Source organism: Aethina tumida, chromosome 5 (genome assembly GCF_024364675.1).
Source record: "Aethina tumida isolate Nest 87 chromosome 5, icAetTumi1.1, whole genome shotgun sequence".
In the NCBI taxonomy this organism is placed as follows: domain Eukaryota; kingdom Metazoa; phylum Arthropoda; class Insecta; order Coleoptera; family Nitidulidae; genus Aethina; species Aethina tumida.
In genome coordinates, this window is record NC_065439.1 from 13,070,868 (window position 1) to 13,088,391 (window position 17,524).

Genomic DNA, 17,524 nt, shown 5'->3' on the forward strand with positions numbered 1-17,524 from the left:
AATTATTTTATTGTTTATAATTTGTTTTCATAATATTTTTCGTCACTCATAATAAAATTTTCAATATTATTAAATTATTTTTATGTAGTATTTAAATTAGTTTCAATACACTAGATACTAAAAAAATGTCTACAAATTTATAAAAAAATATTATTTTTACTTATTTCTTAAAACATCATAATTAAAATAAAATAAATTCAAAGCTCAGTACTTAATTAACTAAATTATAGTCACAGCATTTTAAACCCCACATTTTATTGCCATCCATAGTATTAAAAACAAAGACCTTTCTAAAGTGAATAAAGGAGGAAATAAGTCACGCCTAATAAAATTCCTATCTTTCACTGAGTTCTAAAATCCCGGTTAATTTTTTAGAAAGAAAAATGATTAACGAACCCCATTAAATTCTTGAAAGCTTTGAATAAAAAGTTTATTGTCCATTCAAATAAGTATTTTTTTACAATTAAATTTTATAAAAAGTATTGAGACATAAAATTTTATTTATTAGCTAACTTTTGAACTGTTTAATATTATATATTCCTACAAAAGAACCATTGTCCCAATCAGCAGGAAAACAACCATTGATAAAATTTTCAATTAGAAAATCGCAACATCAAAACTTGATCGCGCTCTCGGAAAGTTGCCGGGCCAATTAGTGGCGGAACTTTGGATTCCTGCGCATTGGGCACGATCGTCGGATTCCTGCGGCCCGAAGAACATCCTCAGCAGTCGCAAACCGACTGTACGATCGTTCGCGACGCGTCCACCCACGAAACGCCTGCCACGTGCGCGTGTTCCAAAACGTGTGCGAATTTTTTTTTATTTTTTTGGAAGTTGGAAGTTTAGGATTTTTTCTGAAAGTAAGTCCTTTAAATTTGAATAAAAAAATTATTTATTTATAAATTTATATAATTATATCATAATTAAGTAAATTTATTGTTTTATTATTGTTTATTTTTAGAAATTAAAATTAGAATGATAAATATACAATAATTCTAAAAATAATATTATATGTGTATAAAGTTTTGATAAAATTTTTAAAGGAGTGAAAAAATATTTTAAATTCAAAAAATAAATCATTTATTTTAAATTATTCATTAAATAATAATAATTTTAAAAATTTCGGGAAAGTTCTCAACAGCATAATAAAATTAAATGAAACCTTTCGATATTTCTTTTTTCCACCCCAAGTATATTGAACGATTTATTGTGGATAAACTTACGCCTATACGATTTTAAAACTTTTACTCCGTTTGATCCTCAATCAATGGAAAATCCTCCAATAAATTTCGGCCTACTCAATTTCCGATCAACAGATTGTCTAATTCCATGTACCCTCCAGTTACATTGTTGGGTTATTGACCATTAATCAGTCAATTCCCCCATTTTTATCTTTATTAATCCGACAATTTCATGAATGATAAAACCGGCAGTAAATTAATTAATTGGCGATAGATTTTAGTTTTTCCGAAACATAAATGTAGGAGTTATTGATGGAGTAATTAGTTAGAGTTAATTCCCGTAGCCTTCGTTACTGTTTTTGTACCCTAGTTATTTCGAATGACCTCGCACATTTGCGCCACCCTTAGCCTATTGTATTTTCGATTCTAACTGCAAGTACGTGCTGAATTTTTGAACGTGACATTAGTTGCAAAACAACTAACACCAGGACAGTTCTCATTTTCTCTTCTGAAAGTTTTAAATCGCAAAAAACATAATTCGAAGTTTTGATTAAAGACGACTTTTCTATCACCTACACTCGGATGCCCCTGTCGGAGATACCAGATGCGTTTGATCTTTTATAAATTTCTTTTGTGTTCGTAAATCATTGGACTGTGCGAAAAAAAAACGGGTTGGCTGGAGAATATTATTAAAATTTTCCTCACCACCTCACAACGTAATTGTACTCCTACGTTCGAATTATTATTGGGGGGAATCACCGAAAACCGTGCAATTCCCGCAAGTTTATTTTATTGCATTATTTAAACGGGAGAAACCGTTGGTTAAACTGAACGAGATCAACAGTTACGGACTGAAGAATGAAAGAGAGGATTTGCCAACGGTGAGTCCGCACAGCCTTGAACTTGGATTCCGACAATTCTTTCAGCTGACATAGGTAACCTAAATTTTATTACGTAAGGTTAAAATAAGGTGTAGCACAATCGTAACGGAACCGAGACATACCTAGTCGATCTATCCTACAGATTTGGTTTTGTTGTGTGCATTAGCATCTGTACATGAACTCGTTTGATGTTGGAAAGGCATTCATGCTCGTTTATAAGTTGATTTGTTCGCTAAATATGTGGTCTTACAAAATGATAATTTTAATAGCAAACTAAAAATACTACAGAACATACATCAAAGAAATACATTTAAAAATAATTTAAAATACATAAACTCGAAATTTAATATTTAATTTATTTAAGATTTATTATTATTGATTTAATTCTTTAGAGTATAAAAAATAACATTTAAAAAATATATCAAAAATAAATTCTTCCATATATCTAAATTCCATAAATTTTAGTAATTTTAATTAAATTATGAGATTAAATTATATATTTCAAAGATTAAATATCAATTATAGTTTGATGAACAATTTTTTGAAAGAAACAAATGAAAATTTCATTTTTTTTACAAGTGCCTTAGAAGGAATTAAAAATTAAATAAGAAAAATTTTTGATTAAATAATTAATTAATTTTTATTTAAACTGGTTTAAAATGTGGAAAACTTTGCTAGTCTTCTTTTTCTCTGAAATAAGCAAATGAAAATTTATTATTTTAAATAAAAATATAAAAAATTAAAAATCACATAAAACCAATTAAAAATAAAGGAAAATAAAAATTAATATCATTAAAAAATTCAAATTTTTAAATGCCAATCTCAATTAAAATGACTTTCAGAATACTATATTAAAAAATAAGTTTTTTTTATTATGGTTAATTAAATTTTATTACGGGTTTAAATTATATAAAATTTAAAAAATTAAATAGAAAAAAATTAAATTAAAAAAAAAAAAAAAACAAAAAATAATTTATTGCTTTGATTATAATACTATAGAATCTAAAAATATATATATTTTAATTAATTTAAATTAATGACAAATAAATAATGTACTTAAAAAATATTTTGTTAAGCACTATAAATCATTATATATTTGTCAACGAAATATAAAAGTTTCTTAATTAAGTAATTAATTAATTTTTCAGCTGTTTTAAAATGTGTAAAAATTTAGTATTTTTATTTTTCTTAAAATAAGCAGATGAAAATTTTTGTTGTTTTAAATAAAGAATTAAAAATCACATAAAACCAATTAAAAATGTTAATTAAAAAAACTATAAAGGAAAACAGAAATTAATATCATTTAAAAAAATAATTTAATTATAAATCGTTTCATATTCTTACATGTCAATCTCAATTAAAATGACTTTCAGAATACTATATTAAAAAATAAGTTTTTTTGATTTTATTTATACTAATTTAAAATGTAAAAAATGTGTGTGTGTATTCAAATATCAAATTGAGATGACCACAAAAATATTTTATTTGTTATGAAATTCTTCTAAAATGAGCAAATGGAAATTTATTTTGTTAACATACGCCTTCGAAATGATTAAAAACAATTATAAAATGAATTGTGTGTCATAGAATATAAAAATTAGTAATATATAATCTCAAAAATATAAACATATAAAAGAAAATAAAATTTTTAAAAATATATTAAATATGTTATATATTGTTCGATATATCTAAATGCCATAAAAACACATTAGTCAAAATGATTATCAGAAAAAAATCAAGTAATTTTATTTAAATAGTTAATTATTTTTATTTGTTTAATGGTTTAAATTATGAAAAATGGGGGAATTTAAATATATGTCTTGGAAAGAATGAAAAATTACTAAAATACTACAAACAATTAAAGTTTTTAGTATTCAATATAAACAAAAAAATAACATTTAAAAAATATATTAATAATAAATTGTTCCGTATATGTACATATATGTAAATGCCATAAAAAAGTTATTATCACAAAAAATCAAGTACTTTTAACTGGATATAATGGTTAATTAAATTTTATTACGGGTTTAAATTATATAAAATTTCAAAAATTAAATAGAAAAAATTAAAAATTAAATAAAAACAAAAAATGATAATAATTTATTGCTTTGGATTATATAAATAAAAAATATGTATTTTAATTAATTTAAAAATATTATAAGTACTATAAAAAATCATTCCATATTTGTCAACGAAATATAAAAGTTTCTTAATTAAGTAATTAATTAATTTTTCAGCTGATTTAAAATGTGTTTCTTAAAATAAGCAGATGAAAATTTATTTTTTTAAATAAAGAATTAAAAATCACATAAAACCGATTAAAAATGTTAATTAACAAAACTGAAAAAGTATAAAGGAAAATATCATTTAAAAAAAATATTTTAATCATAAATCGTTTCATATTTTTAAATCTCAATCTTAATTAATCCGAAGAGACATAATTATATTCTAATATCATTTAAATATTTTCAATATTATACATCGTCTCATATTTGTAAATACCTTTCTCAATAAAAATTATTATCAGTACAATCTGTTAAAAACCTAAATTAAAAATTAATTAAATAATTATTAAATTTTGACTGGTTTGATATTAAATATTAAATAGAACTTTATATTTTATATATATTTTAATTTCTTAAGCAATCCTTCTAAAATGAATAAACAAATAAATTTTAAATTTTTAAATAAATATCTTGGAAAGAATCAAAATTCATATAAAAGCAATTAAAAATTAATTAAGAGTCTATATATTCAAATGCTATAAAGAATTGTCTTAATTAAAATGATTATCAGAATAAAATAATAAAAAAAGAAGTATTTTAAATTAATAGATAATAAAATTTTATTTAAACTTGTTTAAAGTAGTTAAATTTCGATATTCAAATATCCACTACAAGTTTGTTTCCTGTTACGATAAAAAACAGTTGATAACTCAGGTTATTTAGGTCGCTGTGAAAAAAAAAATAAACTAATTACCGAAGTTGAATCATGCGAAAATGTCTGAGAAGTAAACGTATAATGGACTCGACGTTTCGAGTTATGGATCCGGACACAATATTTTAAAATATAAAGCGGTCAACGGTCCGAAAATCCAAACGTAAATAAAGCCGTTCCGCTAAAAATAATATTCGCTAACTATCACTCGGATTTATGGGTTTGTACAGCATGATTATTCTATAAATATATTTACGAAACAAATATTGGAATTCGCCGCCTTTAAAATCGCAAGTTGGTCAAGGATTTCGCATACAGAACGCACCATTCTGCAACACGAGTTTATCTCGGGCGGATTGTCGCGTGCGCCATCGATTAATTTCATGAAAATTAATCGCAGAAAAATGCAGCCGAACTGTATAATTAATATGCAAATAGACACACGCACGCATTCCAATCGGATCGATTATTCTTCGGGGGCTGTTTATCTTTATCTATAGCGTCGTACGTTGATTTATACACCCGAACACAAACACACTTTACGTGATTTATATGCGAAATTAACGCGTGCAATAATTAGCCACGCGTTCTGCGGCTTGCCAAGCGTTTTCGGCAACCATATTTTCGTTTGATTGTTAATTAATTTGGAATTTAGTGCAATTTGTTTTCGTGATAATTATAATCATCGCGTTTCTTTAATTAAACGGAAATTCGGTCAATTCTCTAAAACGTTGCAGGTTCGAGGACAATTATTTAATTGAGTCCTTTGTATTGAGGAAAATGGAAATAAAAGATCAAAATGCGACGAAAATTGAGTTTTAAATTAGCGCGAGTTCGTGACTTAAATTTATTCGGATGTACGTGACAAATAAATAATGTAGTTATCAACTATTTGTTTAAAAAACTTGAATTTTTAAAATTGTGGTGTAACTTATGTTTATTTTTGTTAAATGCATTTATAGCTCTTTAAAAGGTTAAGTTAGGTTAATTTAAATCAAGTTAAGATACATTAGATTAAAAGATAGTTGCTTGTAAATTTTAATTATTGTAATTCAAATGGGTAATTTATTATTTAGTTACTCAGTTACCAAAACTTTTGTATATACTTTTTGTTAGATTGGGTTAATTTGGTTTTCATTTTTCATTTATTATTTTTTTGTAACTAAATAAAAAAAATAAGTAATTATACACCTTAGAGTGAACCAAAAATTGTAGTAAACTTAATATTAATATTAAAAGATGGCTTGTCGTAACTTTTTATTTTCCCATTTAAATAACATAGGATTTTTTTATTTGCAATTTTAATGCCTTCTAAAAAATTAGCGTATTGTACATATTCTTGTAGAAAATTTAACGGTCTTCAATAAAACCCTGATGAGTTTTTGCTAAGTCAACTCGTTTCAAAGTTATTGAAGGTTAACTTCAAATGGTATATATGATAACTTCCACAATTTTTTGTATATTCAATAACGAATTAAAACATATTCGAATAGAATTATATACATACTTAAATTCTTTTCGCTTTTTATTTGAATTGTACAAAAGAAGTTTTTCTTTTCGAGTTCGAAGAATAAAAACGAAAAACTTTAGTCAGAATATGATATTTTATGTTTTTGAACCACTATTTCGAAATAAAATATAAAAAATTGTAGAAGTCATCAAGAGATTAAATTTTACCAGATTTTTTTCATCATGAGTGGGTAACCAAAGAAAATATTTTTTGTGCATCCTAATACACATAATTTATTATGTAACTTTTAGTTTTATTTAAAAGTTTAAGTTTAATAAATAAAAACAATTAACAAATTTTTTAATCCTGATTTTAAAATAATACGACTTTTAAATTAAATTTCCTATTCCAATAAAATGTAATCCTCAAACAATGCCTTGATATAATATATACATAAAATAAATTTAATAAAGGAGTTTTTATTAAAACAAACAACAAATATTATATAATATTTAAAACTTTCTAATTCTTTGGGTAGATTAGGTTAGTTTAATTCGTTTTTATTTTACTCATTTTTCATTACTTTTTTCATTTTCATTAATTACAATTCAAATGAGATTATTTATCTTTTTAAATTGTTGATATTTATTTTATGACTAAAATTAACTGATTATTTAATATATGTTATTTAAAATAATATATTTTTTGAAATATCTTTCTGTTTGAATGAAATTAAATCCTCAAATATTGCAACAATACAACTTTTATTTGTAATTAATTTAATTTTTTATTAAATCAAACAATATAAACAATTCTTCGATTAAATTAGTATAGATTAATCAGTTCGCCTCCAATTATTACATGAAAAATAATTAACTAATTATTTAATATATTTTATTTAAAATAACATATTTTTTAAAATAAATTTTTGTTAGAATAAAATGAAATACTCATATATGGCTGTAATACAACTTGAAATTAAATTATTATTATTTTTTTTTAATCAACAATATTGAGCAATATTATTTGAACGACTTTCAAATTCTTCGATTTAATTAGTTTTTCAACATGTTCATTTTTCGTTTTCAATTATTACATATCAAATAAATAAGAGGTTATTCAGCTTATTTATTTTTTATTATTTAGTTTTATATAACTGTTGAAGTTTATTTTATGAAAAATAATTAATGAATTATTTAAATGGTTTTAAAATACCATATTTTTAAAACAAATTTATCGTGGAATAAAATGAAATCCTTTAATATAACTTTTACATGAATTTATTTAAATTGTTTAAATAAAAAAATATTAATAATTATTAAAGGCTTTAAATTGTTCAGTTAGGTTAAGTTAAATTAATTAGTTTTTCAAAATAGTTTACCTATTTGCGTGTTCAATTATTACATTTCAAACAATAAGATTTACAACATTTACAAATTTTATATAGAATTAATTTAATTTTTATAAGAACAATATTAAAAATATTAATTGAACGACATTTAAACTTAACTGAAATTGAACGGTTAATCAATTTCCAAAAGATTTTATCCATTTTTGATACATTTATTTGTTTTTAATTATTACAATTGACGTGCATCAATAATTATTTATACATTCTATTTATTATTTATTTTTAAGTTTAATTTATGAAACTAATTAACGGATTATTTAAATCTAATCTATATTTTAAAATTTATTTCTATTTCAATAAAATGGAATCCTTAAATATTACTTCCACATAATATTGTCTTGATTTAATTTTCATACGTTAATTTAATAAAGGAATTTTGATGACAAATATACAATATTAATTGTACCGTTTCCAAACTCTTCAATCAATTTTATTCAACAATATAGTCTTCAAGAGCGATAACTATTGGTCTCAAAATAGGCTTTTATTTCAGCATTCACCTCCTCATTCGAGGCAAATCTCATTCCAGTGATCATTTTTTTTTTTTCGGTTTGAGAACACGCAAATGTCGCTGGGGGCCAAATCTGTAAACTAGAACGGATCTTGAAGCAATTTGTTTTTAACGGGCCACTTGGGCAACGTAGTGATTGCTTTTGATTTTTTCAAGGTAATCGATACACAAAATAGAGAACACATCCCAAAATACGGACGCCATAACTTATCACCACACTATCCATTCCGCAAATTTGACTCTGGTGAGTTATAGTGGATATAATTTTAATCCATCGTTCGAATAGACTCTACGTTGTTTTTGGTGTCCACCACTTGGAAAACATCGCTTTCATAGAGAAATGTTCATGCAAAATAAAGCTTACATGTTCCTTTGATATGTTTAGAGGGTCCCGCAACTTCAATGTACGGTAAATCAAAACGATTTTGTAGATATTTTTGATATTTTCTGGTGTAACCATCTTTTTTGGACGACCAGACCTTGCCTTGTTCGTCACACCAATTCAATAATAATCCTGTTATAACCTCTGGATAATACTTATCGCTTTTGTTTCAACGGTGTTTTTCTCATCAAAAAGCAATGTTTTATCAACACACGAATCCATTGTTTTCAAAATACATACTAAAACCACTGTAACTTTTGATGTTAGATCGTAATAAAATTTCTACTTACTAAACAAATGTTAATTTTGTTTGTGTGTGCCTAAGAACTTATCAGCCCATGTATTATTTTATATAAAATATTTTAATAAAGGATTTTTTTATAAGATTCTTTTACCCGTTTTTGTAGTTCATTTGTCACAGTTCCAAACGAATGATTAATTAACTAAACAGTTTGTTTATTTTTTATTTTTTAGTTTTATTCAAACTGATAATTTTAATTTACAGAAAGGGTTACCGAATTATTTAATCGAAATTTCTGGTTGACTGTCAGTAAAATAAAATCCACAAATACCGCTTTCATAAAATTTTGACGTAAAATATATTAATAAAAGATTTTGTATAAAAACAAACAATAATACGCAATATTTATTGAACTGTTTTCATTCCATTACTGCACTACAACCAATTTAAGTGGAAACACAAGTTTTACTTTTGGAATGAGTCCATGAAACAATTGATTTAATATTAAGGCAAATAAACCAAAAACAGAGAAAAAATAACAACAAAACAAACGGAACCATCGAAGTAGCACTAGTATATTGCATGGTGGTTGGAAATCGTGACCCGAATAGTGTTTTTTCAATCGTCTGTATCCGAAACCTGTGCGATTGTGGGCAACAACAAATGTCGCGTTGACAGCGTGTGAATGTAAATACCTAATACGAGGCTTATTACAAATTCACAAGAGCGCGTTTCCATTCTATTTTTAAAACCCACATGGTAAAATTGTGCGCCGAAGTTCTGATAAATGTCGCATATCTAATTAATTTTCGCAAAATAAATTACGCCACTTTTCTGTGTTCCACTATCGCCGCGTACGGGTTTATTTACCCCCGTTTGAATATCCGCCGCGAATCGTTTTTGCGAACCGGGCTTCTTCACCGTGCTTATTATACGAGGGTCGACAACAAATGTTTATGGGGATGTGACCCTCGGAAACATTCATCACACTTTATCTATAAAACGGCGTGTGAATGCCTTATTCGATGTGAAATATTATGGTCGGTAATTAAATATGAAAGTTCGCGGGCGGATTTTTTTCACGCGGAAGGGAACGAATAATAAATTAGGATATGAATTTCGATTGTTAACGTGTCGGTTGAGGATGTCCTTGGAAACGAAACAAGAAAATGCCCGGATTACTTCCTGCGAATTCATTTACAGAGAGCTTGTGGCTTCAGATATTAGTTTCTGAACGATTACAATAGGTATCACGTTTCATCATCAGTGAATGTGGTTTATGTGGTGGAAACTTTAAAATTAACTTTTGGTTTTGTCAACAAATGATGAAAGGACACATCAAAGCAATGAAAATTGAATATGTTGGAAAGGTTCTAATTAAAACTTTGCCATTATATTCAATCTCTATAAATAATCATACTAAACTAAACGCATTCGAGAAGTCGTTAACAAAGTAAAATATTTTCACAAAATGAAATTTTAATGAATTTATGTAAATGATTATATAAACTTTATCATTTAATTGCAGTGGAAATTATAAATAAAATATAATAAATGACTTTTGAAATAACCATTAGTAATACAACAATAATTAGTAATGAACAAACATTAGTAATAGTAATTATTGTGCATACAAAAAACAATTTGTTTGGCGACACATAATTAATTATTGAAAAAGAATTTAACCCATTATAGGTTACATAGTTATTCACACATATTTATATCTTCTGCTACTCATCAACTAAACAAAGTAAAATAATTGTTTTCATTAATTAAAATTTTAATGAATTTATATAACTAGTACATAAATAAATGTTATCAATTGCCATAGTTTCAATGGAAAATGTTTCTATAAAATATAATTAACACGTTTTCATAAAATTAATTTATCAACTGAACAAATAATATTTATTTAAATAAAGAAATTAATAATTAATTTTGGTTATTAAAATTTGTATATTTCTGGAGCTATATAAATAAATGTTTATTTTTTTTATTATATTACAACGTTTTTTGGGCTAAAAATGGTGTATTCTAATGTTATGATTCGTCCAGATTTGCTTTATGGATACCTTAGAAGAAAATGAGAATGAAGTAATATAATGTTCCACCAGGTTTACCAGCTTCAACCAGCAATAAGTGTTGTCTGTCATCAATCTATTTTTCGTCTCATATAACAATACGATCAATGAAAAGCTCATTTATGTGTAAGGAGATAGAGAATTGGCCATTGTGAAACGCCTAATTTTGTTATCCTCACTTAATTTATGTGGAATCCATTTGTCCAAGTTTATAATGAAATTTACTGAGAGTATATTTCCAAACATGTTATGCGAGGATTTTGTACAAGACCTTGTTTAATTGCTTCGTTGGTAACTCCAAAAATTCAACTAAATGAATAATTACACAATTATAGTTTAAATGTTCAAATTTTAATTCTTGAATTAATATTTTTTAAATATATTTCTGTTTCAATCAAATAAAATCCAATCAACATTTACTTAAAATTAATTTAATAGGAGAATTTTTATAAAAACAATTATATAATTGTTTGTGAAGCAAATATAATTAATTGAACATTTTTTTTAATATTTGGGTTAGATTAGGTTGGATTAAAACTAGCTAACGAAAGTATTTTACTTACTTTATGTACCAAATATATTTTGTAAATAATAATAAATAAAAATATTTTGGAATTGTTTAATTCCGATTAAAAATATGTGTGTATGTTAATAAAACAACTAAACTTAATTTAAGTGGAATTCATTTGTCCAAGTTAATGAGATTTATGTCTGTCTGTTTCCAAATATATTACACGAAGATTTTGTACGAGATTTTGTTTAATTTCTTAGTTGGTAACTCCAAAAATTCAACTAAATAAATAATTAAACAATTATAGTTTTATTTAAATGTTTAAATTTATTATTATTATTATTAATTGACAAATTATTTAATTATAAATTTAGAATAAAATTTTTTAATTATATTTTTGTCCCAGTCAATCAAAATCCAAATATTTTCTTCAACACAATTTTTACTTAAAATTAATTTAATAAAATAATTTTTATATAAACAATTAATATTAAGCAAAAATAATTAATTAAACTCTTCTTAAATATTTGGGTTAGAATAGGTTGAATTAAAATTACCCAACGAAATAATTTACCCATTTTTTGAAACAAATATATTTTGTAAATAAAAATCATAATAAATAAAAATATTATTTTACTCTTTTTCATTAAAATGTATATAAAATATGTCTTATAAAATTTTATTATTACAATTCAAACGAATAGGTAATTAGACAGTTTTGATGTTATTTATTCATTAGATTTATTCAAATGTTTAAATTTAATTTATGAAAATAATTAACTATTTTAAAGTAACATATTTTATTAAAAATATATTTCTGTTTCTCTAAAGTAGAATAATCAAATATTTCATTATTACAATTAAACTTCGTAAATTAATTTAATAAATAAATTGTATAAAACAAACAATAATAATATTTATTCAACTATTTTCAAATATTTAGGCTAGATTAGAAAAGGTAAAATCGATTTTATTACAGTTACTTTATTTTTTGTTATAAAATTATTCTAGAAAAATTTTAGGTTTGAACGGAATAAATAATTGCACAGCGTATATATTTTTTAATCTAATTTAAATATTTAATTTATAAAGAGAAATATGATAATTGTCAAAAGCGTAATTTTGTTGTCTTCACTTAATTTGTGTGGAATCCATTTGTCTATCTTCAAACTTCTTGTACGAGGATTCTACACAAGATATTACTAACCCCAAAAATTGTTTTAAATACGACATAGGAAAAAAACATTCAGATATTATGTAAAAAAATATTAAAAGTATAATAAAAAGGTATTTAAATAAAACATATTTGATGTTAAATTATATTCATAAAATTAAATTAATAATGTATTGTGTTTTAAACATTAATTTTCAAACTTGATAAACTGTAAAAGTCGTATTTTATTTTATTATTTTTTTTTTTTGGTCCAAACAAAATCCAACAAATCTTGTCACAAAGGGTCGATATGCCTCAACGATAGAAACAATAAAAAAGCCCCCATCACCATATAATCATGTGTAGAAACTTTTACCACTAATCCTAACTTGTGATCGAGGAAACTTGTCGAAAATCTAGTTGATTAAAACCGTAGCAAATCCCGAGACGATTAATGTCCAAACTTCTCTAATAAACAAATCTCAGTCAAAATTATCTCTCCAAAACAAGAAACCATTGTTAAAATAGACAAAACTAGACTTCAAATCCCGTAACGTGCGCTAGATAAATCCTATTTACAATTTTATTCAGGCTGAGTATGAAAACGGATAAAGCCGCAGTTAATGGTAATAGGGCACTCAACACTATGGTGACTAAGGTTAGCGAACAGTTGGAAATCCGATGTAATGCAGACACCTACCAACAACCACTTACACACTCTACGTGATACTTTTGTCGCCACATTAACGGTTTTTCGTCAAAGGTCTACAACCCTAGACGATAGAAAAAATAACAGGGAAAAATGGTAAAACGCACGATTGGAACCGCCTCGATTTCCACGTCATTTGCCGATGGATTCACGAACCTAGACAACTTACGATGTGTCTTGTATCGGAAGAAGTGTCTACGTCTTAAACGGCGGTTTATCTGAGTGAAACAGGCATTTGTGACGTTTATTAATGTCACTATGGGGTGGTATTATTTATTTATTATAAGGTGAAAGCAGAAGACCGGGTAAAATTCCGAACATTCGACACGGTCGTTCGACATTTGTAACGTGTCGGGTTGGAATCTATTTGTTTTCAAAGTTACATGGGAAACAAACAAGGAGTTGATAAATGATTTAGATCACTTTCGAGAAAATTTCTTTTATTTATGGCCACATATTGGAATTGTTTAAAGGGATAAAAAAACATTTTGGAAGAACCAAGAATTCTGCATTCCTTTAGAAAATCAATGGTGGTGATCTTGATATTAAGGAAATTGAGTTAATCCACCTAATGAACTTCTACACTTTTGTTTTAGAGCTTTTAAGGCTAAAAGAGGCACATAATAAGTACTTTAACTTACTAGATACTTATACAAGGACATTTTGTCTGGACATTTGAAAAGGTCGAGGATTCTTGTCAAACAATTCCAACAAAATATAAAATTATGACCAGAATCCATCAATGAAAAGAAAATATTATAGTCAGTGACATTAAAAATAAACTAGTCACAATGAAGTAGTGATACCTTCAAAAAGAGTTTGTTACTTTTTATTTAATAAATATATCGAAATGTAATTTTCATCATTTATAGCTTCTGTATAAAAACAATTAAATAATAAATTTTACAGAATTTAATCACAGGTTATTTGCAGGTTCCAGATTATTTATGCATCGCTCTAGAATGTCCCAAAAATGTTCTATCGGATTCATATCGGGACTATTCGCTGGCCACTCCATAACCCCCCAATTATGCTCTTCAAAGAAATTTTGAACAACTCTGGTAGTGTGTGGTCTTGCATTATCTTGTTGTAAAGTGAAATTTGGTCCATACTGATTCATGAAAAGATGCAGAGTACCTTCAATGTATCGTCTGACCGTCAGGGAACCGTTCACAAAGACGTGAGGGACTCTATGTCGGTTTGAAGTTATACTGCCCCATCCATTACAGATCTTTCTCCAAAAACTCTTCTCTCAGCTACAGTTATATTCAGATTTAGTTCTCCTCGGCGTCTATAGATTCCTTGTCGTGCGTCATTTATTCGTAAACAAAATATGGATTCATCTGTAAAGAAAACCTGACAGGTAATATGTTTATTCTCCTTTATGCCGTAGTTAATTCAGGAATAACAGCTGCCAGTCTTGAATGTAAATCGACTCCATGTTACGTACGGTTTGAGTAGATAAATGTGTTCCTGTGGCCATAAAGTGAAGGTTACCTAACAGGCGAGCTGTTCTTGTTAGGCCATGAAGTGATATCTGAATCAAATGTCGATCTTGTCGAGGAACAGTTAGTCTCTAACAAGCAGTATATCGTCTCCTATGATTAATAACATTCTGCATCGATTCCACAATCTATTAATAACCGGCTGACGTGTTTAGAGCAAGTTTGCCACGTATGTACCTCTATGTTAGACCTTCCTGGAGAAGACTTTAACGACTTTATTGGGATTGAGATGACTTCTTTGTATATTAGGTCTTCCAAGAGCATCATTGTTCATGACACTCCACCACCAAGACGACCAATAAATACTGTCATTCGCGAATTAAACGAGTCTATTCTGAAGCATTCAATTACTTTAGTGTTTTAGATATTCAAAAAAAAATAATAAAAAGTATTAAAATGTATTGTAGTGTATAAATAATATGTACAAAATTTTATATGGCTATTTTACAAAATATACCTCTATAATGATCCACATACACTTTAACTTGCATTGGCGTTGATCTAATGAAGTGGTATCTCTTTCCTACAGACTATTTGTCTTTGAACGTCTGTCATAGTCTGTCTGTATTTCTCCAGTCCTCAATGTTCCATATGAGTTCAATCGGTAATAAGTTCTGGGATGTTTAATCGAAATGTTGAAAACAATACCAATATAATGTTGAGCATTATCCTGTTGAAACATTGGATTTTGAAGGATGTTAAGGTAAAACAGCAATATTCTGGACGTATTGCAAGAAGGCCAAATTAGCTCTAATAAAAAATAATTAATTGTGAAGCTATTTATTCTATTTTCTATGACACTGAGTACAATATATTATGTATTTGTTGAATTAATTGAAGCTTAAATCACACTCCAGAGCTTAATCAGACCAAAAAGTAGTCGGTGCAAAAGTAGAAAATAAACATGGAAACAGCTGCAGCGAAAATGAATTTTACGTATCGTCCAGTTTTAATTTCAACGACAAACGACCCGAGAGGAATTAATGCACTGACCCCATTACATATCGTGCAAATGCACACCCCCTCTCGAAACCTTAACAGTCCAACACCTACGTGTACGTATGTGTGCACAATGTCGCTTTGTACGTTATCCCAACTTGAAGATTGATTAAAGCGATTGTTCCAGACCAGAATTATGTACCTGTCCGGACTGTTGCTGCTGCTGCACTTAAGGACGTCGTTCACGGAAACGTTCACGATGGGCTACCTGACCGGATCGCAGCGACGTGCTGGAGACCTCGAATACCCGAGGCCCGGCCTCCAAATCTCCGGAGCCATTTCCCTTGCAGTCGAAGAAGTAAGTTGCCGGGCACGAAACGCGGACCCGGAGTGATTTATTCGGTTTGCAGGTGAATAACGGTCCGTTGGGCAGGATGGGTCATCGTCTGGATTTCATCGTGGCCGAAACGTACGGCGAGGAAATAATCAGCGTGCAACGAACCGCCGACCTGTGGACGAAGAACGTTTCGGTCTATATTGGGCCGCAGGAGACCTGCGAGCACGAGGCTTTCATGGCTGCAGCTTTCAACGTACCGATGATTTCCTATGTGAGTTCGAAGAGTTTCGATGTTTCAAAGTCTTAAAAACGGATTTATTATTGTCTTAGACAATGCAAAGTTGTTCATATGTTGTGGCACATTGCTTTTTTTGACTGTTTTGCTTTGAAGTAAACACAAAAGCAAATAAACTGATTTATATTCCTTTGAAGTTCTCTAAGGTTTGAGGTATAATATTTGCAGTTTGTCTATTATACATAATTTTAAATATTAAAATTGTGTGCAATAATGTATTTAAATATAAAAATGGGTATAAGATAAGAAAGATCTTCGAATAAAATTATTCTTAAAATTATCCAGAAAACTTGAGATTTAAGTAATTAATAATTAATATCAAATATTAAAATTAAAAATAATTTATTTAAATATAAAGGTAGCATATAAATATAAATAAGCAATTAAAAACTGATTCTTCAATTTATTCTAATAAATCCTGGCGGATTTATGTAATATGAGAATATTGGGGGTAACAAGTTATTCAAATGTAAAAATTGGAATACGAAAGAATTATTGTTAAACTCGTTATAAGAAAGATTGATGGATTTTGTTAGAATATAATTTTTTGGTAATACAATTTGACTTGGTTTGTTATTTATACTTAATTTTAAATATTAAAATTGGGAATAATAATTTATTTAAATCTAAAAATTGAAATAAAAAGCAAATTAAAAAAACTTATTCTAATACTTAACATGATAAAATTTATTAATAGGAATAAAGTAATAATTTATTTAAATATAAAAGTAATTTAAAAATAAATGGTAAAATAATTTGTTTTGATTGTTCTATTTTGTCAATTATAAGTAATATCAAATATTAAAATTAAAAGTAACAATTGATTTAAATATAAAAGTAGAAAAAAGAAGCAATTAAAAAAAGCTGTTTTCAACTTATTATAATAAAGTCTGAGGGACTTAAGCAATATTAAAACATTAAAATTGAGAGTAACTATTTATTCAAATATAAAAATTTGAAAAAAAAATCCGACTCCAAGAAAACTGATTCTTAAACTTGT

General features: G+C 26.7%; 1 protein-coding gene across 1 annotated transcript in view; it reads left to right on the top strand.

Moving 5' to 3' along the window:
- The first annotated feature begins 779 nt into the window (after positions 1–779).
- Positions 780–17,524, top strand: part of LOC109600828 (guanylate cyclase 32E) — a 76,641-nt gene continuing 59,896 nt past the window's right edge. Inside the window, exons 1-3 of the mRNA XM_049967194.1 lie at positions 780–860; positions 16,080–16,250; positions 16,303–16,500. Of these exons, the coding sequence (XP_049823151.1) occupies positions 16,089–16,250; positions 16,303–16,500 (360 nt within the window). The 5' untranslated portion in view covers positions 780–860; positions 16,080–16,088. The remainder of the gene's footprint in view (positions 861–16,079; positions 16,251–16,302; positions 16,501–17,524) is intronic.